Source organism: Macroventuria anomochaeta (assembly GCF_010093625.1).
Source record: "Macroventuria anomochaeta strain CBS 525.71 unplaced genomic scaffold BU25scaffold_61, whole genome shotgun sequence".
In the NCBI taxonomy this organism is placed as follows: Eukaryota; Fungi; Ascomycota; class Dothideomycetes; order Pleosporales; family Didymellaceae; genus Macroventuria; species Macroventuria anomochaeta.
Window position 1 is genome coordinate 42,209 of NW_022985422.1, and position 22,335 is coordinate 64,543.

The window sequence follows — 22,335 nt, forward strand, 5'->3', positions numbered from 1 at the left end:
CATTCACCGGAGGTCCTGAGACACACAGCTTAGCCCAGCCTCGCCTATAGCCTTCACCATGAGCCCAGCCCTTCCAGATGTACTGCGTCTTCAGCTGCGCGCCACAGCCATCCTCTGCGTGGGCGTCCTCCTTGTGCATGACCATGCCGATGATGGGTTGCGAGGACTGCTTGTCGTTGCGCCAGCGGTCCATGGCGAGGTCTAGGGGAAGGAAGTCAGAGTGATAGTTGACGGTGCAGTATTTGTTGATGATGTAGTGATGGTAGACGCTGACTGCGGAGTCGTTGGGCCACGCTGGGTTGGACTTGCGCGCAATGTCCGGGTCGAACTTGTAGATGATGGTGTCGCCGCGGGCATCGGTGTAGCGATGGAATTCTACCGGTGCCATGGTAGTGGCGATGTGGTAGCGATAGTTTGGTAAGCGAGTGGTTGCTTGAGGGTCGAATGACACGATGTACGGTGTAGCAGATATCGTGGTCGACTGGAGGAAGGCGCAAGTGGTTTTGAGAGTGGCAGTCGTAGTTGCAGGTGACAGGAAAGGGATAGAAGAAGGTGCGCTTTTTGTGCTTCCAAAGGTGAGTGGAAGAGCATCGTCATGCCTCTTATAGCCACCTGGCACGTATGTTGCCTTCACCTTGGAAGCACATCAGAAAGTCTCGTGATCATCCATGGATGAGTCTACCGCTAGGGTCACGACTCTGTTGCACGTGGAGTGGTGAGGGCTCAGGTTGACGAGTCGTCGCTGCTGCCTGCTGTCAGCGAAAGAAGAAGTGGCAGTTGGCTCTGACTCCAAAACAGCCTTTGAACTCCTCCGTCCTCATAACAACAAACATACACAGTCGCTCCGCGAGCAGCCATCCCATCATTATCCACTCACTACTACTTCCATCGTTAGTTATACCATCCCATCTAATATGGATTCTCCAGACCAGTTCCAGCACGTACTGGATGAGCATGTCGGATTCAACCAGCATCGCACGTACAATGCTATCGTCGCCCACTCTACCAGTCTTGCCCAGAGCTAGGTGCTACAGAATAGGCAGACGTTGCAGACCCTGCAGCCACCCAAGGATGCACAGGGCCCTCAGATATGGTTGTCTCCAGTCGAGCCAGGACCTCACATGGCGCCGCTCGTCCAGTTCACGCCAGCAGCTCCACCACCTCAACCCGAGGAAACACTCAAGAGCGTCAGCACAAGACAGATGTACCGCGAGAGGCAATGTCGTCTCCAAGCGCGGGATGCCCACGTCAACAACACGCGAATCCACCGTGACTACCTCCGCTTTCTCGCTGCCACGGCGTCTTCCAACTTCGTAATGGAGAAGAACCTCAGATATGGCGACCTGAGAAGCCTCGCGAATGTCCCAATGACCCAATCGCCCGCATGGCTAGCTACCGCGTATCACGATTCTCCGCGTGCACTGTCAATGGATGCCACGGCGTGGACACATGCTGAAGTAAATCCCTGGACCACGTGGAAGGCCTCTTGGGCCGATCGCACAACCCACCCTCCACCTCCTTCGAAGGATCTCAACAAACGTCGCTGGAGGGATCGCTTCCTCAGAAGGCACCAGCCAAAGCCGTCCAGCCAGGAAGCCAACAGCGCAAAAGCCCGCATTCCTCCCTTTGTGAGCGCTTTCCGGAGTGCTCCGCCGGTGAAAAGGCCCACTATTTCTCCCCCTGCGAGGAAGCCAACGGCACAGCAGGGCGGTTTCATCGAGCACCTGGATGAGAATCCAAGATACCAAGTTATGCTGAAGAGCGACAAGGCACCACGCCATGTCGAAGAACAACAAGCTAAGTTGAAGCTGAAACGCATTTCGGCCTCGCAAGGACATCAAAACCGTGCAGTGCTTACGAAGGGCGAAGATGGTAAGAGGACGACGGAGGTAAACGTTGATGAGAAGGAAAGTCCAGACGCCAGCAAGGACGACGGAGGTGATGAATCGGACAAGGAGCGGAGGAAGAGGGACATTATCAAGTGGGCGCTCTGTTTCGGGTCTTTGCCGCCGAAGAAGGTCAAGAAGTCGCGCCCAGGCAAGGCTGAGGCAGTGGATGGCGGATCAGAGACCGAGCTACCAGCAGGAGAGAGGGAGGCTTGATCTCCATTGCTGAGACTCGGAATACACCGTTGTGAGCTCAGGAAGAACACCGAGCGTGTGTCGCGTGCCTCGTCCATCTCTGGTGAGGAAGCCTGTGCCCAGCCTTGCCCTGACGGCTTCGACAGGTAGACGGTAGTAGGCTATACAGCTTTTCAGCAAAGTAGAGCAATGACGTCATGACAAGCGACGAGATGAATGGTCTCGAACGCCAAACGTCGAATGCTGAAAGCTGGTGCTGAACGAGAACGAATGCGTGACGTGTGAGAGACAGGGGCCGTGCGCCGGATGAGGGTGCCGAAGAAGCTTGAAATTTTGGTGCTGACATGCCCAATGCGTTGCGTGTTGCCGTTTGAGTGAACCCATCCATAGCACCCCGCGAACTGCGGAGAGCATAGGCACGCCCGCCTCCCATCCGTATTGCTCGTCGACAAGACACCAGACGCACCGCTACAGTCGCCACACGCACACGACCAGCACATCCGAGCGACCCGCGCTTTCGATTCTCGATTCCTCCGCGCGCGCCGCTATCTCCGTCATCCCCGATAATCCACGCTGCGAATCTCCTATAGCCCTCGATGCGTGCCCGGTCCTAGTTCTGCCCCTACCCCCTCGACTATGCCCAGCAGGCCGCCCCTCGAATTCTCCAGGCACCTCACGTGCACCCGCGCGAACTACATGCGATAGCCCCGAACAGCCACCGGCAGTCAATGGATGCAGGTTGAGCGCTCACAATGGCCCTGCCCACGCTCCAGTTCCTGGCGGGGCTCCTGCTCCTGCTGTACCTGCTGAGCTTCGTGCTCTTCGCCTTCATCCGCGTCGTCACCGGCGTCTCCATACAACGACTGGGCTACTCGGGCCTGCGCCGCATTGCATTCACGCCCAAGGATGGCCTGCGCATCGAGATCCGTGGCCTTGGCTTCTCCCTCCACCGCCCCACATTCGCCCAGCCGACGTGGGTCAGCATCGTGTTGACCGAGCTCAAGGTCACGGTCGACCTGAAGGCGCTGGGCGAGAAGCCAAAGCGGAAGACTGGATGGACGAATTGGTCGAATGGCTCTGCGCAGAAGAACACGAGCGGGACCAACACGCCCGAGGTGGCGGTCAAGGATGAGGACACAGGTGGCAGCGAGGAGCACAGGCGGAGTCTGACGTGGAAGCGGTTGACGGACATGAAGGAGAAGATCAAACGGCTGCACAGGCAGATTAACTACATCTGCATGGTAGACCTGCTGGCCTACTCCACGACGTGTGTGGTCCTCGACGTTGGGTCTGTGCAGGTGGGCAACCTGTCGCTCGCTGTCGATACTAGGCGCAAAACAGTGGACCGCAGCCGCCTCTTCAACCACCACAAGCTCAAGTCGAGCCAAGAGCAACGGCCCGCCGAGTGGCACCTCACACTGCGCAGTGTCCTCTTCACACCAGAGGGGGGCGAGTCGACCGAGGTGCTCGATCACTGCACACTGAACATTCATGGCTTTCTCAAGAAAGAGCTGGAAGGTCTGCGAGATGCGTCAATCGCTCTCAAGCTGGGGCGTCTGAGCATTCCCTACGACGACGTCAAGCTGTGTGTGGAGCGCGCCAAGAAGTGCAGGCCAGCGTCGACACAGAAGGAGAAAGACGTCAAGACCAGGCACCTGGTCGTCTCCCTCACTGACGTTATGGAAGAGCTCGATCATCCCGGAAGTCGAGAGCAGGGCATTGTCCAGACCGTATCCGACTCGAGAGAGTTTGCCAGCTCTATCTTGCGCGGCATCCACGAGTTCCAATTCGCCATCAGCTTCGTTGGTCTCACCAAGCAGATCAGGGCCAGTCGCAAGAACGAGCCAGAGGTCTACCTCAACGTGGCGATGAAGGAGGTTGGCATGGACCTGCTACGACTGGACCCACGAAGTCCCGCGCATCTCATGTACTTCTCGCCGAACGATATAGCACACCAGGCCCTACTCGCTGCGATCTCCATCTCCGTCGGTATCGACGACGGCTCCGGCCACCCAGAGCGTCTTCTCTACGTTCCGATGGCTACGACTACGCTAAACACGACCCTCCCTTCAAAGACCATTCAGTTCTCGAGCGACAAGGATAGCGTCGAGCGCAACACCAACATTCTTTTCGCTAATCTCGTCATTACTTCACCATCGCTGGATCTGGATCCCAAGCACCTACCATTACTATTGTCTATGTTTAACAGCTACGAATCGCGCAAGAAGCCTCAGAAGACCCGGAACAGCAAGCGATACCTTATCCGTCGATTGTTGCCCAAGGCGAACATCAAGATCTCCATCCACGAACCTGTCATAAGAGTGACATTGCCGCCAATGGACCCCGAACGGCGAGGGACCGATGAGTTTGATCTGCTGATCTCGGCCTCCTCGTCTTTGTCGCTAGATGTCGAGTCGTCACATGCCGCCGATGGCGAGCTTCACTATGCGCTGCTCTCGACCTTCCGCATGAACGCACAGCAACTGTACTACCAGACTGCGTCGATCGAGAAGCATAGCCTGCTTCTGACAGATTACCTAGAGTTCAAGATGCAACTCAGTGCTTCGCCAGACGTCACAGTCGAACTTCGTGGCATGGCGCAGACCTTCTCTTTCTATCTCGTTCGACCAGAGATCAGCGAGGGACTACGACAGATCGTGACGCATCTCCAGAAAGACAGGCGTAAGAAGCGGGGCGCACCTAAGAAGAAGGGTCTCAGCTTCCTTCGCAAGTTACCTCCATGGCTTGCATGCATACATCTGCAAGGCTCAGACTTCAACATTGAAGTTGCCGGTGTCGACGAGGGCGTGTCGAAGCACAGTCGTGGAGCAGCGGTACACCTCGAATCGTGGACAGCCGAATACAAGCACAGCCGGGATGACGAAAGCGATCTTAAGCCGGTCCGTCGTCGCGCACCTAGTCGAACAATCAATCGAGACGAGCACCTGATGCGGCCACCTACATCTCCATCACCGAAGTCGCCTAACAAGCCTTTAGGCGACGCGACAGATGGTAGACGACTCGCCCTTCACTTCGCTGGATTGGAAGGCTTTGTCATTGAAGCTGCCGATCAATGGGAGCAGGATCCTTCCCTGTCATTACCGCGCATGGAAGTGGCGTTCAGTACGACGTCCGACAAGCAAGGACCAATCTTCCACATTCACTCGTTCTCCCAGCGCTTGTACCTACGATACTCGTTATACCGACATTTCGCAATGGGCATGGCTATGCAGGTCCTGCGGCAGTCGTTCGTCGTGCCGCAAGAACCCGTACCTTTGGACGAACCGATGTCGCCGATGTCGCCAGTTCTATCGCCTACGCATCTCGCGGTGCCATCGATTGACGGCGACATGTTCGGTCCCATGGGCAGCGCGAGTCCTGAGATCGTCACTGTGGATTTCAAGGCCCAATTCATCCAGATCAAGGCAGACATGCCATCTGATCCACCGCTAATGTTGCAGATATATGGTGTGGATGCTGGGCAGCATAGGTGGCAGCCCCCGTTTCTGCGATCACGTCTTGTCAGGCTGTATGCCGAGAACCCTAACGTCAAACGCGTGTGGAGCCGCATAGTGAGCGTCAAGTCACTGCGATTAGACTATAGGCAGACGAAACGTCGATACGGCCATACGGTCACCGATGACAAGTCGATCGACGTCGCTACGGACGCTATCAGAATTGCCGTACCGCATCAGCTGGTCGTACACAAGATCTTTGACAATATCACGAATATCACAAAGGTGGCAAAGCAGATGCATCACCGCTTCAAGACAGGCACGAACGAGTACGTACTAGACAAGGAACCAGAAGGCCCCAAACATGTGCCGAAGATCTCGTTGCGCAGTCGCGCTGTCCTGTTCGAGCTCGAAGACAGCTCTTTCGAATGGAAGCTCGGCACCATCTACCGCATTGGTCTTATGGAGCAGAAGCAGCGGCTCGCACGAGAGCAAGCATTCGAGCTCAAGGTCAAGAAGCTGCAGCAACAAGACGAGCTTCGAAGCGGTGGCTCTCGATACCGCGCCAGATCCGCCCACAATGGGCATCATGGTCATCGGGGTCGAAACAAATCTAAGAACAGGGAAGGTGGACATCGCAGGTTCCACCGCCGGACCAAGAGCGCAGACTCGATCGACCAAGGTTCACTTGATGGTGATCGACCTATGCGATACAACAAAGACGGCTTCAGTGGCCTCAGCGGTTCTAGCCAGACGTCTGTCGAAGTTGCTCGCGAGAAGTTGAAGGTTCTCAACGCTCAGACCTGGAGGAAGCGTATTGACCACGCACTCGCAACCCAAAACCGCTCGATGCACGACATCCGTTCTATGTTCTGGGGTCTGGATGAGCTGCCGGACGATGTCGAGCAGAAAGAGACCATCCTCACTATTCCTCAACGTCCCGCGCTTATGGCGTTCGCTGTCAGTGATCTCGACATCACTATCGATAAACCTTCTTTCCCCATGTCAGAGTACCCCAAGTTCCTCCAGCGTGTGGGCAAGGGCATGCCGACTGACATGCAGTACTCGCTGCTGATTCCCATGCACGTCCAAATCAACGCTGGCGAAGCCAAACTCCACCTTCGAGACTATCCATTGCCACTCGTACACATTCCTTCAATAGGCAATGTCGGATCATCGCGTCTGCCAAGTCTATCATTGAAAACGGACTTCGTGATTGCAGAAGAGTTCAGAGATGTCGAGTCATCACGAGTCAGCAGGGTGGTGGTCGTGCCCAAGGAAGAGACGCTGTCCGGCGAGCTCTCAGGCGGATTCGCGGTTGACGTGCGCCGTACAGTAGCACCTGTCAAGACTTACTCGGACATGAACGTCGACATCAACTCAGCGTATCCAACACGGATCACGTGGGGCACATCTTACCAGCCAGCTATTCAGGACATGATGCAGATCATCGAAAACTTCACAAAGCCTGCTGTTGACCCGTCGGAGCGTGTGGGCTTCTGGGATAAGATCAGGTTGACCTTCCACTCACGTATCAACATTTCATGGAAGGGCGACGGTGATGTTCACCTCATCCTCAAGGGTAAGTCGTTCCATTTTTGATGCGATACATAGCTAATAGTACCAGGTTCTCGCGATCCGTACATGGTCACAGGCCATGGCGCCGGTTTTGTCATGTGCTGGCAAAACGACGTCAAGCTCACTCTGGCGGAAGACGAAGATCCGCGCAATTTCATGGTCGTGAAAAGCGGAAGCTACGTCCTCGCCATACCTGACCTTGGCCAATACGCACGTCACGAGTCTGACGCCGAGTCCAGCCGCCCCGAGAGCGCGTCAAGTCTGTCGAGTCGCAGGCAGGCTGCTGTTTTCAAGAAGACTGTGATGAAGCTCAACGGCAACGTGCGATGGGGTGTCGGATTGGTGTTTGAACGCAATCTGGATAGTGGTGGGAGATCGTTTGACTTCATTCCTCATTACAATGTTGCGCTCAAGAACCCGAAGTATGCAAAGCCATCAAATGGAAAGGTAGGTCAGCAATCTTACATTCATACTGCAGCCACTGACAACGACCAGGAATACGACGCTTTTCGTGGCTTCCGCAGCCATCATATCCATATGTCTATCGCTATTGCCGCACCGTACGATCGAGAATGGTCAGTGGCCAACCAAGACGCTTCGAAGACGTACAACAGTGTGCATCTCACACCCCGCTTTTTTACCCACTTCTACAACTGGTGGTCCATGTTCTCGGGCGCCATGTCACTGCCAGTCCGCCAAGGCAAGCTGTGGCCTGGCGTAGAGAAGTCAAGCAAGAAGTTTGGCCGGCATCTCGCAACGATCAAGTACAATCTGCTACTCTCGCCGTTGTACATGAGCCACATCTACAAGCATAAGGATGCTGAAGACTACGGCTCGGGCGTTGTGTCTGCCACCGGACTGAAGGCGCGTGTGGACAGCTTCATGCTCGATCTTCATCAGCGTCGTGAGGAGTTCCGTACAGTCGTCCAAGCGCCCAAAGGTAAAGAGGACAGTAAGCAGAACCAAACCACTGGTATGCGCATCAATCAGGTCCAGCTGGATCTCATCAAAACGGATGTGCGAGCTGTATCAGCAAGCATAGCTGGGACTGACTCAGACGATGTCGAAAATGCCACGGTTGAAGAGGCTGCGAGCTTTAATCAAGAGTACATCAGGGCGGATCTGTCGAAGTTCACTATACCTGACAACGATTGGGGTTGGGTCGATATGGATGACTTTATTGAGCTCGGGTGGATCTTGCCAGCAGATCGTCATCCTGAGACGCAGATCCTACCACTTGCTTTTGCACCTCACTTCACCTACTTCCGCCAGACAGATCACGCCGACAATATCTCTGGAGACATCCACAGAACCAGTGCGTTCGGTAATGAGCCAACGCACCATTGTGTCATGTCAGCACGCAACGACCCGCGACGTATTCAGTGCGGCCTCATTGAACAGCGAATCGAACGGATCAAGAAGCAAATTGAGCACAACCACCGCGCAATTGGCGAACAGGAGGTCAAGGTCGTTCGTGAGCTCGATGAGAACCAGAAGGAAGCGGAGCGCCGTCTGAACACGTTCAAGAGCCACGCATTGTTCTTGCAACGGAAGTTGGAGTTTCTCACCTCGATGCACGAGAGTCTTCTTGACCGACTGGCAGCTAACGAGGCGAATGCCGTACCTGAAGGGGAGCCTGATACTGACGATGAGTTCTACGAAGCCAACGGCGAAGACCCAGCGAATGACTCCGATACCAAAGGAATGGACTCAAAACCTAACATTGACTATATCAGCGACTTCAACAACCGTTTCATCATCCACAATGTACACTTAAAGTGGGGCAATTCGTTGCGAAATATCATCCTGCGCTATATCCATCAAGTCAGTCAGCGTCGAGGTTTCGTGTACTACATGTCTCGAAGAGCAGTCAAGTTCATCCTCGATGTTGTGGATGAGCAGAACAAGTCACGCGGACCGTCCACATCTTTCGAATACGAAAGCCCTGATATGGATCCGACGACACCAAAAGCGCAGAGCGACCAAGGTCTCAGCATCGATGAGACGATTCAGCAGCTCCTTGTAGATGGCAAGAAGTTCGTCGATGCTGACGAGCTCGAGGAGGGCGACAAGAATAAGGAAGCACAAGAGAAGCAAGATTCGGCTGAGAAAGATGTTAATGCAGACTACGTGCCCCAGAACGCATACATCGTCCGCCTCATCGCCCCTCAGATCCAGCTGCAGAGTGAGCGTAACACGAAAGCTGCTGTGCTCGTAACCGCCAAGGGCATGCAACTCAAAGTCCTGCAAATCATGGATAAGGATCGAGTCATGGACGAGGTCTCCGGTCTAGTGCAACGCCGCTTCACTGCTGCCATGGACAGTCTCCAGATCTTTGTCACTAACGCTAAGATCTTTAGTGGCATGGACGACATCCATATGTACTCTGGAAGCACATACGGAACTCCAGCGGGCTCGGCTTGGCCGCCTTGGGTCCCATTCGAGGTCATGTTCGAGTTCCATACGAATCCTTATGGCTTCCAGAGGGTGGTGCAGAGGACGTCAGCCAGTATGCGATACGACAAGTACAACACTCTGCGTCTTAAATACAACGACGACGTGTCTGGAGACTCTGCATCATCGAAGAGCGCGCAGAACATGGAGAGTAGGATTGACCATCTCTGGGTTGACTTTCCTCACGTCCGCGCCTTATGCGATTCACGACAATACTACGCTATGTATGTCATTGTATTGGATCTACTCTTGTACCGCGAGCCGCTTGAGAAGACGCGCAACGAGCGTCTCGAGAAGATTATGCTGGCTTCCGACTTCAGTGATCTCACAGGTGCACCTAGCTTGATTATCGGTCTCCAGGAGCGTATTCGACAACTTGAAGAGATCAAGACGGTCTTCCAGGTCAACGAGAAGTACCTCGATAAGCAGGGCTGGGAAGATCGTGTTGAGGTGGAGAAGGACCTGGCAGTGTATGAGGATGAGCTGTTCTTCGTCATGAAGGCCATTACCACCGCACAGCGCAAGCAGGACGACCGTGCGCAAGCTAAGCAGTCGACTGGTCTTCTTCGATGGTACATCTCTGCATCAGAGATCGTGTGGCACTTGTTACGCGAAGGACAAGAGTCTCTCGCAGAGTTCCAGCTGAAGAACGTACTGTACGATCGTACCGACAACAATGATGGGTCCAACTTCAACTCGTTGGAGATCGAGGAAGCACGCGGTCTGAACCTGCTCCCGAACGCACTGTACCCGGAGATGATCTTGCCCTATCTGGAGAACAACAAACAGCTGCCTGAGAACGCTAAGTGCTTGAAGGTACAGTTTGTCATGCTCGAGGCCATTGCCGGTATACCCGTTATGGAGCACTTCGAAGTCATGCTGTACCCACTCAAGGTTCAGCTGGAGTGGGAGATCGGCAAGAAGCTGTTCGAATACATCTTCCCTGCCATCAAAGACAAGAACGCGGAGAATGGCAACTCGTCACCCTTCATGATCAAGCACACACTGCCATCCCAGGACGACGAGGACAACGATGTTAACGGCAGCATGACTTCGAGCGTCAACACTAGCATGAGCAGTTCCATATCACAAGACGAAGCAGCCGCTGCCATCAAGTCGCGACTGACGCCAACGTTGAAGCTACCAGATCCGAACGACAGGGCTGCGAGCAAGGTCAAGAGTAGCCCACAAAAGAGGCCTGGCTTGAACAGCTTCCGATCACTGTTCCGCGATGACAATGCATCCCGCAGTGGAACTGAACTGCGTCGGACGCTGCATCCTAACTCTGCAGCGACGCCGTCAGGCTCTTCACTCAACATCCATGGCAGGCCTGCATCAGTCCGCTCCAACACATCGTCTATGACAGCAAACGAGTCCGAGCGCACCGCGAAGAAGTTCACGCTCTACCGTACCGGCACAAGCATGACAATGACCGACAAGCGTGCAGACAAGAAGGACAAGAAAGAGCGCCACGACGATCTTACGCAGATGATGAACCGAGCAAGTAACTACATGACACTCGCCTACGTCCGCATCCCCTCAATGACACTCTGCCTCTCCTACAAAGGCAAAGGCTCGCGCAACTTCGAAGACGTGCACGACCTCGTCTTCAAAATGCCCACCCTCGAATACCGCAACAAGACCTGGTCGAACCTCGATCTTGCGTTACAACTGAAGAAAGACGTCATTCGTGCGCTTATCAGTCATGCGGGCGCCATCGTAGGCAACAAATTTTCCCACCACCGCCCGTCCAAGACGCAGCAGAGCAGACTGAGACAAATCGCAAACAGTAGCGCTATGCTCAATGCTTCCCCCGACCTCTCCTCCGATGGCGCATCAATGCGCGACCATTCCCCCGGCGGCTCGTCGACCGACGGTGTCCGCCGCTCCTTCACATCCGGGCGGCAAGGGTCGTGGGTGTCCACTGTCTCCGAAGAGAGCTCTCTGCGTCCAGGCACGAGCGCCGACGAGCGTAGCACGCACGGCTCCATTCTCGGTGGCTTGCACAGACACCACCACGATGATCACGGCTTGGGTATCGAGGACGGGCGCGCCTTTGCGGACGAACTGAGTAGAGTGGATAATACGGAGCCCGGGCATGCGAATCTTATCCATAGTCTGAGTAAGCATATCACTAGTGTGACGCCTTTTGCCAATTATAGGGGCAGGGATAGGGCAAATTCGGCGGGGAATAATGGGAGTTTTCCATTCTCGAGGAACGGCAGCGTGGTCGAAGAAGGGGATCGACCGGTGACCAGCTACGGAGACGACGGGGAGCAAGGCAAGAATAAGAAACAGAAAGCATTGGCGGTGGGAAAGAAGTTACTTGGTAGAACGAAGACTGAGAGGTTTGAGTAACGGGTTGTTAGGTGGAGCGTGGGGATTGGGGATGAAGGTGGGATGTGTGGATTGGGGAGGATGTCGTTTGTTGCATTTGGAGGAGCACAGCATTTCTCGGCGTTCGCGCAGCGTTTTCTTTGTACACATCCATGCGCTTCTTCGAAGGTGTTGTACCATACTGTATTACGGTGGCACCTTTATCTTGGGCGTTCAGAGCGGGTCTGGCAGGTATAGACGAGTTACAAGCCTTTGGCATCATTGAAATCTCATCTGACATTTGCACACAGCTTTCTAGACCCTTGTCATCCTTCCCATCACGTTACACTCCTGGTTTTCACCACAGTCCCAGCAATTCCTGTGTCTCCTGGACGGTACACGTGAAGCTCAACCAGTCGCACAAGTGCATCCAGCGCTTCACTCTCGGTCGGTTCCTCCTTTGTTGTATTATATAGAAGTGAATATCTCTTTCTAACACTCCCCTAAGTTTTAGCAATTAATCTTAAGTTTGTATAGAATTAGAGAAGGGGTAAAGAGAAACTAATAGCAAACCCTGCTTAATCTTCATTTTTTCTTTAGAGAATCTATCTTTGCTGTCTTCTCTAGGCTTAGAAATAAGATAAAGATATTAGACTTTTAGAATATATTCTTCTACTAATTTGTTTTTTCAAAAGGTATAACTTTATAGCTCTGTGTTACTTAGGAAGGTAGATATCTTAAGGTGAAAGAGGTGACTTTTGGTGAGGAAGTCCGCTAAGCGAACAAACTTTTGGCCTAGTACTGTACAAGATGCGATTTCCAGCATGCGCGCCAGTAACCCAGGCGCTCTCGGCGTTGATGCAGTGCCCTCATATGTTGCCATAGTCGTAGACATTCATTTGGAAGGTGCTGTGCTGAGGGTAGAGACGCCGACAATAGTCTATATGCAATCATGACAACAGCGAACCACAGGCTACGTTTGGAATGGCCGGCATGATAGTGCGCTTCAAGATACTGAACTGATATTTTCTTGTGGTTAGGGTAGAGTGCTCTAGCAATCGCTGCGCGTGGCAAATCAATGGGTGTGGTGGAGGAGGGGTGACGGGACGAGGAAGAAAGACTCCGTACCTGTGGTCTTTCTGGTCTCTTGATCTTGGGCAATCGTCGCTGGCGGCCAGGGGACCTCCACTACTTTTGATGAGTATTGGGCTCAGTATGCCACGGCTGAAGAAGATATGGAGTATGCGCCAGTCGCTATATGCTGTGAGTACACCATCGAGTGACGATAAAGTTTTCCGATACCTCGTTCTGGCAGATTCACTCAACAGCTTGCTCCGGCGTGTAACGATTCCAACAGTGTGCAGAGCACGGCCAGGTCGTCTCACCTCCACTGTAAGAGAGCAATGGATATGCTTGAGTCTTTGAGGATGACATCACTTAGCTTTCCTTTGCCAAGAGCAAAGCGTGGAAGATAGTCTATCAATAGTATCTTGGCGCACGGTTGGGTGCGTGTATTGTAGATATAGGAAAGTTTAGAAGAGAGTGTGTGTTCTATTGTTTGAAGCATCCTAGCTCAGCTTATATTCAGGCCATCGCACTTGGGCCTGAGCCCTCACCATCCCTTGTACTCTCAGTGAATCCAATTCCCTGTAACTAAATCTTTGCATTACCAGAGGAGCTACTGCTTCTCTCGTCTTCCATAGTCTCAGACTCACATAGGACATCAAACCAATCAATCGATCAATCATGCCATCACACGGCACGATTAGTAATACATTTCATGTGCACAACAGCGCTTGGCCTGCAACATATCTAGATCAGTCACGGAGCCTGGCTATGTCGCTAACACGCCAGCAGATGCTCGGTTGCAGGACCCCTTCAATCATGGCAGCGGTATCGGAGGTGTATGGCATGTTGATCACTGCTCAGTCTTCCCGACTCCACCGTGTGAGGTTCAGAAAGGTGGTTAGATAAGCCAGAAACAGACTTCGGCCTGCGGAACGCGGAGCTGGTGATTTTCCCATTGGCAGAATCATCGGCCTCCTCCGAGCGTGGGGCAGCGGGGTAGCTTTGGGGACAACCACCACTCCTGATGTAATGTAACCAATTCTTCCGAATCCTTCTCTTCTCCGTCTTTTGCTTCTCTCTGCAAATTGAGCTTTCTCATCTTTCGATTCTGAGGTCTTCCCAGGCTCAATTCGGTTCCTTTCCCATATCCTCATCACCAAGACCATTATCGCGACTCGAAGCTGAAGTGGGGCCGACTCGAACTTCCCCGAACGTCTCCACCTTTCAAGCCCACAAGATGTCGACCGACTCGATACCCTCGACGCAGACCGCAGCCTGGGTTGACGAGCCCGGCCCAGACTGCGTCCTCCAAATCCGCAACGACGTGCAAGTCAAACAACCCGGCGAAAACGAAGTCCTCGTCAAGATCGAATGCTCCGGCATCTGTCACTCCGACTGTCACGCGCTCCGAGTCAAGGGCAAATACGAGCAGGTACCAGGTCATGAGGGTGTTGGCAAGGTTGTGCAACTGGGTCCTGGTGCCGCGGAGGGTCTGCTTGGGAAGAGAGTTGGCGTGAAGTGGTTGTGGAGCGCATGCAAGGAGTGCGGGAGCTGCAGAATTGGCAAGATTAATCACTGCGCGAAGCAGGTCAACTCCAGTCGTCAGGTGTGGGGTACGCTGCAGCAGTACACCGTCGCGCATGCCGACTTCGTAACACCGATTCCTGATGGTGTCAAGAGCGAAGTCGCAGCACCGCTGCTGTGTGCTGGGTTGAGTTTGGCAGGTGCGGTGTCGAATCTCGCCCCTGATGTTGTGCCTGGCGACTATGTTGTAATTGTCGGTGCTGGAGGTGGTCTAGGACATATCGGCGTACAGATTGCGAATCTGAAAGGGTACAAAGTCATTGGCATCGACAGTGGTGCAGACAAGGAGAAGCTGTGCAAAGAGATGGGCGCAGTAGGCTTCGTCGACTACGCCAAGCAGGACGTCGTCCAAGCAGTCAAGGATCTCACAGACGGAGAAGGTGCGCATGGTGTCATTTGCGTCGCTGGTAATGAGAGGGCATACGAGCAAGCACCGGCGCTCGTGAGGAATAATGGTGTTTTTGTATGCGTTGGCTTGCCGCCGGATACATTCATGTTTCCCATGTCACCGATCCATATCGCCAACAGGGGTCTGGTCATCAAGGGGTCCTCCACTGGAACCGCTGAGCAGATGGAGGAGTTGCTTCAGTTGGCGCTGGAGGGCAAGATCACGCCGAAGATTGAGGTGTATAAGTTCGAGGATTCCCCCAAAATCATACAGGAGCTGATGCGGTATGAGGTGACCGGGCGGAAGGTGGTACGAGTGCCATGATCGCGTTCGATGAAAGGCGGAAAGACACGATGATCTCTATACTGCACGTACCTGAAGTGGAGAATGAGTGTGATCATCGTTGCTGCAGTCAAGCGTAGCGCTGTGGGAGGTAAGGTCTGGTGTGATCACGATAAAGCCGAAAGGAGACGCTCTACTCCCATGAACCATCTTTTGCAGCGTACGACCATTGATAGAACTATATGATACTGAGACAGGACTTGGCAGATATTACGTTGCGTAAACTTTCCTTTCGTCCCTTCCAAGGCTTTACTGAAGCATTATCTACTTTTGTTCGGTCTCGTTCGCTTCCCAAAGATGCTTGGGCACACGTGCACAAGCTCTGCCATAGGCCATTTGTCGCGGTGGATTGTGAGTGATCCGTACGCATGTGGGAAGAATTGCAGGATTGAACTGAGGTTGTATTTCACTATTCTGTGTGTTTAAATATGTTGTGGTCTTGGTTGAGACCCTATTACCCTGGTATATACTGTTCTGGGGTAGCGACTTCCAGGGCCAGTATATAGTCAGCTTCTCCTCACATAGTCTAAACCGTGACACAACCCCAACCCGGTGTACAACCCAAAGCAGAGAGTAGAAAACACAAGAAAAATAGTAGCCCAGGGCACATAATTAAAGTGCAGGATGACAAAAGCAAACTGAAACAGCACAATCAGAAGCTCAGCGACACAGACAAGACAGAAATCACGGACAAAACCCGGGAACATCGGAGCCAGAAAAAACACGGTGACGCCAGCAAAACGCACACGACAAGGAAGCACCCAGGGAACACGCAAGAGCAAAGCCGTGACAGACGACCAAAGCCAGAACCGGGCGATAGCGACGAACCTCACCTCCATCCAAAAATCGTCAAACTCCTGAAAAACAACACCGACAGGCCGACAATGCACACACCAGAGACGACGAGCAAAGACAACCGTCACACGGACACAAGCAAAGAACAGAACCAAGCACGCAAACAGACATCCGCAAAGCCACAATGACAAAACCTCAGAAACTCAAGGAGAAAAGCCAACTACGCGACGGAATGTTCACGGCCAGGCAAACATAACACCACCAAATCAGAACCCATACCCCTAAAAGCGCAGGCAGAAAGCAGCCCCGTCAACGGACAAGCAGGAAGACGATCCAAAGAAGAAAAGCTCACGAAAACAAACACACTCAGAGAAATACTCAGCAACGCCCCGAGCGCGAACAAAGCCTACCAAAGCAAAAGCCGTCCAACGAAACAGACAGAACCAGGAACAGCAGAGCAAGAAGAGGCAAAACGGAACCACAGTGCGCAGGCACAAGGCCGAAACAACGGACGAACGCGCCAAGCCAGATCTACAAAACAAAGCAAGAGAAGCAACAGAAACAACAACAACCACATACAACATAGGGAGAACAGCGAAAGCAACATACAGTATTTCGAAGTTCTTGCCCACAAGAAAGTGGACTGGTCGCCGGACGAGATCATCACGTTGATGCTGCCTTTTCAGCCGATAGCCACCTCGGAAACTTCTGCTGTCCTGGTTGAGCGCCCCAAACATCCCGAGTTCTGCCTCAAGGGTCATCACTTGAACCCCAAGAATGAACACAATCCGGGTGCTCTGGCAACGCTCAAGTGGTCGACGTTATCGAAATATCAGCACGCAATACATGAGGCAATATGGAAGATCACGGCTCATCGTCCATACCTACTGGTTGTAGGAAGCGGCATCCCAATTTCCTTCGCCTTCTACCATCTCGGCCGCTCACACGAGATTCCTGAGATACCTACTGTTTATGTTCGACAGATACGCGTCAAGCTTACATCAATCCTCACAATTTGAGTTCCGTACAGGGGAGCGACCGGTGACCGTGATATCATCGAGAGCACGGAGAAAGAGATCATTGGCAAAGTCTTCATTGCGAGGAACAAAGTAATGAGCCATGGTTTACATCTCGCAGAACTTAGCGAAACAAAGTTATTGCCGACCATCTTTCCAAACTTCAGGACCTATGAGCTACGGCTAATGTACCGTATGAGTGGTGGATGGGGACTGCGTCCAAGAGACCTTAGTGTCACTGCCTTATGAGACCTTTGCCGAGTCGTCTGCGATGTACGACGGCTAGGACGAGACACCACCGGCTGCCTCTGCGAGCGCAAACCAAGCAGCATCGATACAGCCTGCTCAGGAAACACGTGCTCTCAAAGAGCAGTTGCCAGCATACGAACCAGCACCGAGTTATGAGAAGCATCATTGAGTGTTGATCTTGTCTCAGGCGATGATGGAGCAGTTGATCACCAGAACCGTTGCAGCACCTCAGAAGCAATGGTCGGTCGTAAACCTCTCATCACTACTATAGCGGACACCCTCTAGACAACCTCAATCACAATTTCGCCCTCGTTGTCCGGATCCTCAAAGCCGCTCCAGTACATCTCGAACGTCTCCCTGCTAATGTCCAGTGCATTGTCAGCTGTCTTCTCCGCCCTACTTCTCTTACAGATCCTTTCCCACAGCAGCTCCTTGTCTTTCGCTCGCAGAAACACGAGCACGACTCTGGCGCCGCCGTCTACCGCTATCCCATGGAACTCGTCTCGATCTTCCTTCGCGTAGAATGACCGCTCGAGAATGATATCTTTCTCTTCAGCCAGGAGTCTGCGGAAAGTCTCGAGATAAACTACATCGACTTCATCCTGATACTGGTTGTACAAGGACAAAGATGCCGCATAGTCAATGCCATAAATTCCGTGAGCATCGAAGAGGATGGCGTCGCTCGATACCCTTGTGAAGTGGGGATGGTGCTTGAGTATGGACTTCACGAGCGTGGTCTTGCCGGTCCCTGATATGGTTGGCTTAGTACACGGTGTGCATGTCTTTTTGGGAATTACCTGCAAGGCCGCATGTCATGATTACCACAGGACGGGGGTCTGAGGGTGTGCGCTGCAGATACGGAAGGAGTGATGGAGGCACAGCTGTCTTGATTTCTTTAATGTCATATTCGATGGTTTTGCCTCTACGCTCTTCGCATGTAGAGTCGATCATTGTGATTTGTGTGCAGCTTCGCTGAGTAGTGCGCGTGGAGGCTGACAAGGCTGACTCATTCCCAGGCGGTGGTCGCAAGATGGGTCGAAGCCTGCGATGAGTCGTCGGTCGGTATTGCATCTTGGCTGTATCACCGGTCAAGATAACACCGGCCGGTCATACTGCGACCGAGGAAACACCATGCGCCACATAATTGATGATAGGTGTTTGGTTGGCGAGAAGGAAGGCGCAGATGCGGGGAAGCGAGGCCGCAGTTGAAATGATCGACAACGTTCAAACATCCTCCGCCCCACTGATGCGCCATCCTTCAACAACGCTGTTCTCCTTCGCGTGCAAGATTCAAGTTTCCATCCAAGAGGAACTCTCTAGACACGGCAGCATGGTGTAGTCCCGATCAGGTCTCAAGCAGCTGCGACACGGTCGGTGTTGATACGCACGGTCGGCCAGGTCGCGGCAGGCCTCCGCTTTTCCAACTAGCCTCCCGCTCTTTCACGCCTCTAGTCGAAGCTTGCATGATTATCCGGTATTGGACCATGTACAGGGCCAGTAACATGCTTCGAACCGTCGTGTATCGCACGCAAACACCTTGTCGCTGCGTTTATCCAGCCACGCTCCCGCGCTCAAGCAACGACGACATGCCTTTGGCACGAAGAAGCTTAAATATGGCGGCGGAAGGCGTTGTTTGACATCCAGCCTCTTCATTCATATTCAATAGGTCCAACGTTACTAATATAGACCTATCTGCTTAGAAATCCAAAATGCCGATGAACATGTTTATTCTGCGATCCCTCGTAGCCCTGAGCCCCTTCGCACTTGCCGCATCGGCGGCCTTCCCTCCGAAACCAGAACATGTTACGATCGTACAGTCAACGAAGTTTCCTGGTGTGTCGATCTCCTACAAGAAGGTAGGTCGTACCAAAGTGTACTATTGAAGCAGTACTAATGACCCTCAGACTAGCATATGCGAGACAACTGAAGGTGTCACAGGCTACAGTGGCTTTGTGAACCTCCCGATTGACCTAGCGAAGAATCGCAATTACGAGAGCCACATATACTTCTGGTTCTTCCAGGCTCGACACGACGCAGAGAATGCTCCGCTCTCCATCTGGCTCCAGGGAGGCCCTGGGGTACCATCGAGCCAGGCTGCTGTTGGCGAGAACGGTCCTTGCATCGTCCTTGAAGACTCTAAGACAACAAAGCTTAATCCGTGGTCATGGAACGACAAAGTGAACATGGTATACATCGATCAGCCACTGCAAGTCGGATACTCATATGACAGATTGGTCAACGGAACACTTGACGTGGTTTCGTCTCCCTTTGCGTACAAGCCAGCGAACTTCTCTCAGACCGGCGTACCAGAGACAAACCTCACCTTCTTGACCGGAACGTTCCCATCTCAGAACTTCTGCAGCACTCCAAATACAACGGTAGCAGCTGCGCCATTCATCTATGACTTCATGCAAACTTGGATGCAGGAATTCCCCGGATACAAGTCGAAGGACAACCGCTTCAGCATCTGGGGCGAATCTTACGCGGGCCACTACAACCCCATCTACGCGGACTACTTCGAACAGCAAAACAGCCTTATCGCTGGAGGAAGTCTCAAAGGTTCTGCAATAGAGCTTCATATCGATACCATTGGTCTCGTCAATGCCTGTATCGACATCGATACACAGATCGACTACTACCCGGAGTTTGCTTACAACAACACCTACGGCTTGCAGTTCATCAATGAGACGCAGTACGAGTCGGCTCTTGCAGCCTCACCACAGTGCAAAAACCTCACGGCAGAGTGCAGAACATTGGCAGAAGCGAAGGACCCCAGAGGCTTGGGAAATCAACCAGATGTCAACAAAGCTTGTCTTGATGCTTTCTTGTACTGTTTCTCGAACCTACACGATGACTTCGACAAGTCAGGCGTGAGTGAAACCCCCCCGATCCTGATCCAGGTGTTTGTTGACAACATCACAGCAGAACAAGTTCGACATCGCCGCACCCAACCTTCCTGAGACTCTCCCTCCCAAGTGGGCTGCCGGCTACCTGAACGACGCCGATATTCAACAAGCTCTCGGTGTACCACTCAACTGGACTGGCCTGTCATTTCCAGTCGCAGTCGGCTTCAACGCAACAGGCGACTTCGTCCTTGGGAACGGGCTCAAGAAACTCAGCAACCTCCTTGAGAAGGGCGTCAAAGTATCGCTTGTGTACGGTGATCGCGACTACCAGTGCAACTGGCTCGGTGGTGAAGCCATCGGTCTTGCGCTAGGGTCTGCCGACTTCAAAAAGGCGGGATACGCAGACATTCAGACAAATTCGTCGAATGTGGGTGGTTTTGTGCGACAGCATGGCAACTTGTCATTTGCGCGAGTCTTTCAAGCGGGTCATGAGGTGCCGTACTATCAGCCCGAGACTGCATACCAGATCTTCAACCGTGTCATGTTCAATAAGGATGTCCCTACTGGTGAGGTAGCTGCTGCCGACTACTCCAGCTGCGGATCGAGCTCGGCATGGACTGAGTCGGTGCTGCATTTGGACGAGGAGCCTGCGAAGTGCTACCTTTGGGATGTCTTCGAGACGTGTACGGAGGCGGAAAAGGTTATTCTGAGGAGTGTGAATGCGATTGTGAAGGACTTCATCTTGGTGGGGGAGGTTGGCGGGAACGGTACTAATAGCTTTGGTGCGTAGTTCTTGTAGGCACGATGACAAAGTAATGCCGCATATCTCTTCTTCAAGCTCCGGCACAAGACCAGGGCATCTAAGAGGAGGCTCACAAGCGAGAATTGTACGAAATTCACGTGCCAGGTAACCAGGAACCCCGAAGTGGTCATCGAACGCTCGACGTGAATTGTGGGTGGACCGAAAGCTTCAAGGCTCCATATGACCTTGGGTCATTCCCAAAATAAGATCGAACTCTTCGCAGACACTTCACGAAAATAGGCAACAGCATTGACCTGAAGACTGTGAACTATGGGCGAGCTGGTCGAGATTGTCTGCGCCCGGTGGACGTAGGGAGAATCTCAGTTCGCTCAGTCCAGGCTCAGCCGCCATGTAAGAAGGGCGTGCAAAGAAACCCGGTATCAAATTGTCCTGGTAGTCTGAAATCTCGATGCCATCCTTATGAAAAGGGCGTGCGCGGAGGACATAGGGGTCGGGTGGAGCTCGAAAGTCGCAGCTCACGAAGAAGTTCGAATGAAGGAGGGAAGGAAGAAGGGCATCGGCCGTATTGATTATAAACGACTATCGAGCATATGCTGACCGAAAGTACCGACGCAGCGGAGGGCTGGAGGTGGTAAGTGAAAGTAAACGTCTGGAACAACCGTCCGGAGGCAGTCACCGAGCAGCGTAAATATGTCTTCCCTTCTTCAAGGCCAGGCACAGTGACTAAAGTATCGACGATAAGGTCTAGGCGCCAGTAGAACCTACGAGTGAAACTGGCCGGTTGCAAATGATGATACTTACGAGTAGCCGCACCCAAAAGGCCGCGCCTAACCATTCGCAATCGCACTCACGGTCAACACAAGGCTGATGGTAGCGAATCGTCGTGAGAAGTGAACTTTCGGTGTTGTCATGATCTGATTCGGTCTTGTGCAGGAAATAAGTGACTGTTGGATTCTGAGATGGACGTCTGGCCCCGTAGGGTCACCAGAACGAGCAGTGCCCCGGATGCAATGTTGAATTGTTCTGCGTGTCGAAAAAAGGTGGATGATGATGAAGATGAAAGAGAAGAAAGTAGGAATCACACAAACGGGCAAAAACAGCAGTCAGCAAGCGTGGGATTATGTGATCAGGTGGATAGGTGGCACAGCTCGGCATTGTCGGCAACGATTGCTACAGTCGGAGGACAAAAGTCTTGTCGCCCGATGCACTTGGACCACCACAACTACTTTTGAGTGAATGTTCACACACTATTATCTCAACAACCACACGGTGAAATTTGAATCTGATTAAAGCGCTGGATTGCGCATGATCTCAATATTTAGTCTGATACCCCTGTGCACGCATACAGGCACTGAGTCGTCGTGGCATTGAGTAGATAAGCTTCTTGATCAGAGTATCAG

The 22,335-nt window shown here is 52.9% G+C and overlaps 6 protein-coding genes across 6 annotated transcripts; 4 read left to right on the forward strand and 2 right to left on the reverse strand.

Moving 5' to 3' along the window:
- Positions 1 to 739: 739 nt before the first annotated feature.
- On the forward strand, positions 740 to 2,121 carry BU25DRAFT_253239 (uncharacterized protein). Its single transcript, XM_033701631.1, has one exon. The coding sequence runs from the start codon at positions 1,122 to 1,124 to the stop codon at positions 2,100 to 2,102; it is 981 nt and encodes a 326-aa protein (XP_033555354.1). The 5' UTR covers positions 740 to 1,121; the 3' UTR covers positions 2,103 to 2,121.
- Positions 2,122 to 2,833: 712 nt separating this feature from the next.
- Positions 2,834 to 11,926, forward strand: BU25DRAFT_463933 (uncharacterized protein; the record flags this gene model as incomplete). The annotated part of the gene is made up of 3 exons (XM_033710643.1): positions 2,834 to 7,118; positions 7,164 to 7,561; positions 7,610 to 11,926. 3 exons carry the CDS (start codon positions 2,834 to 2,836, stop codon positions 11,924 to 11,926), a joined length of 9,000 nt encoding a protein of 2,999 aa, XP_033555355.1.
- A 1,814-nt stretch (positions 11,927 to 13,740) lies between these two features.
- On the forward strand, positions 13,741 to 15,432 carry BU25DRAFT_416361 (GroES-like protein). The gene has a single exon (XM_033707762.1). It carries the CDS (start codon positions 14,190 to 14,192, stop codon positions 15,246 to 15,248), a length of 1,059 nt encoding a protein of 352 aa, XP_033555356.1. The 5' UTR covers positions 13,741 to 14,189; the 3' UTR covers positions 15,249 to 15,432.
- Positions 15,433 to 17,179: 1,747 nt separating this feature from the next.
- Positions 17,180 to 18,277, reverse strand: BU25DRAFT_404997 (P-loop containing nucleoside triphosphate hydrolase protein; the record flags this gene model as incomplete). Its single annotated transcript, XM_033705141.1, has 2 exons — positions 17,180 to 18,074; positions 18,124 to 18,277. 2 exons carry the CDS (start codon positions 18,275 to 18,277, stop codon positions 17,608 to 17,610), a joined length of 621 nt encoding a protein of 206 aa, XP_033555357.1. The 3' UTR covers positions 17,180 to 17,607.
- Positions 18,278 to 18,983: 706 nt separating this feature from the next.
- On the forward strand, positions 18,984 to 21,119 carry BU25DRAFT_416363 (alpha/beta-hydrolase). The gene is made up of 3 exons (XM_033707763.1): positions 18,984 to 19,182; positions 19,231 to 20,196; positions 20,249 to 21,119. The coding sequence occupies exons 1-3, from the start codon at positions 19,036 to 19,038 to the stop codon at positions 20,960 to 20,962; spliced, it is 1,827 nt and encodes a 608-aa protein (XP_033555358.1). The 5' UTR covers positions 18,984 to 19,035; the 3' UTR covers positions 20,963 to 21,119.
- On the reverse strand, positions 21,101 to 22,033 carry BU25DRAFT_416364 (uncharacterized protein). The gene has a single exon (XM_033707764.1). The coding sequence runs from the start codon at positions 21,768 to 21,770 to the stop codon at positions 21,393 to 21,395; it is 378 nt and encodes a 125-aa protein (XP_033555359.1). The 5' UTR covers positions 21,771 to 22,033; the 3' UTR covers positions 21,101 to 21,392.
- Between the last annotated feature and the right edge of the window lie 302 nt (positions 22,034 to 22,335).

What these genes read in the sequence shown, in the direction of transcription:
- BU25DRAFT_253239 (XM_033701631.1), top strand. Translation starts at nt 1,122, where the DNA reads ATGGCGCCGCTCGTCCAGTTCACGCCAGCAGCTCCACCACCTCAACCC.
- BU25DRAFT_416361 (XM_033707762.1), top strand. Translation starts at nt 14,190, where the DNA reads ATGTCGACCGACTCGATACCCTCGACGCAGACCGCAGCCTGGGTTGAC.
- BU25DRAFT_416363 (XM_033707763.1), top strand. Translation starts at nt 19,036, where the DNA reads ATGCCGATGAACATGTTTATTCTGCGATCCCTCGTAGCCCTGAGCCCC. An exon ending in TGTCGATCTCCTACAAGAAG is followed by an intron (nt 19,183 to 19,230) that starts GTAGGTCGTACC and finishes AATGACCCTCAG; the next exon opens with ACTAGCATATGCGAGACAAC. An exon ending in ATGACTTCGACAAGTCAGGC is followed by an intron (nt 20,197 to 20,248) that starts GTGAGTGAAACC and finishes ACAACATCACAG; the next exon opens with CAGAACAAGTTCGACATCGC.
- BU25DRAFT_416364 (XM_033707764.1), bottom strand. Translation starts at nt 21,770, where the DNA reads ATGGTTAGGCGCGGCCTTTTGGGTGCGGCTACTCGTAAGTATCATCAT.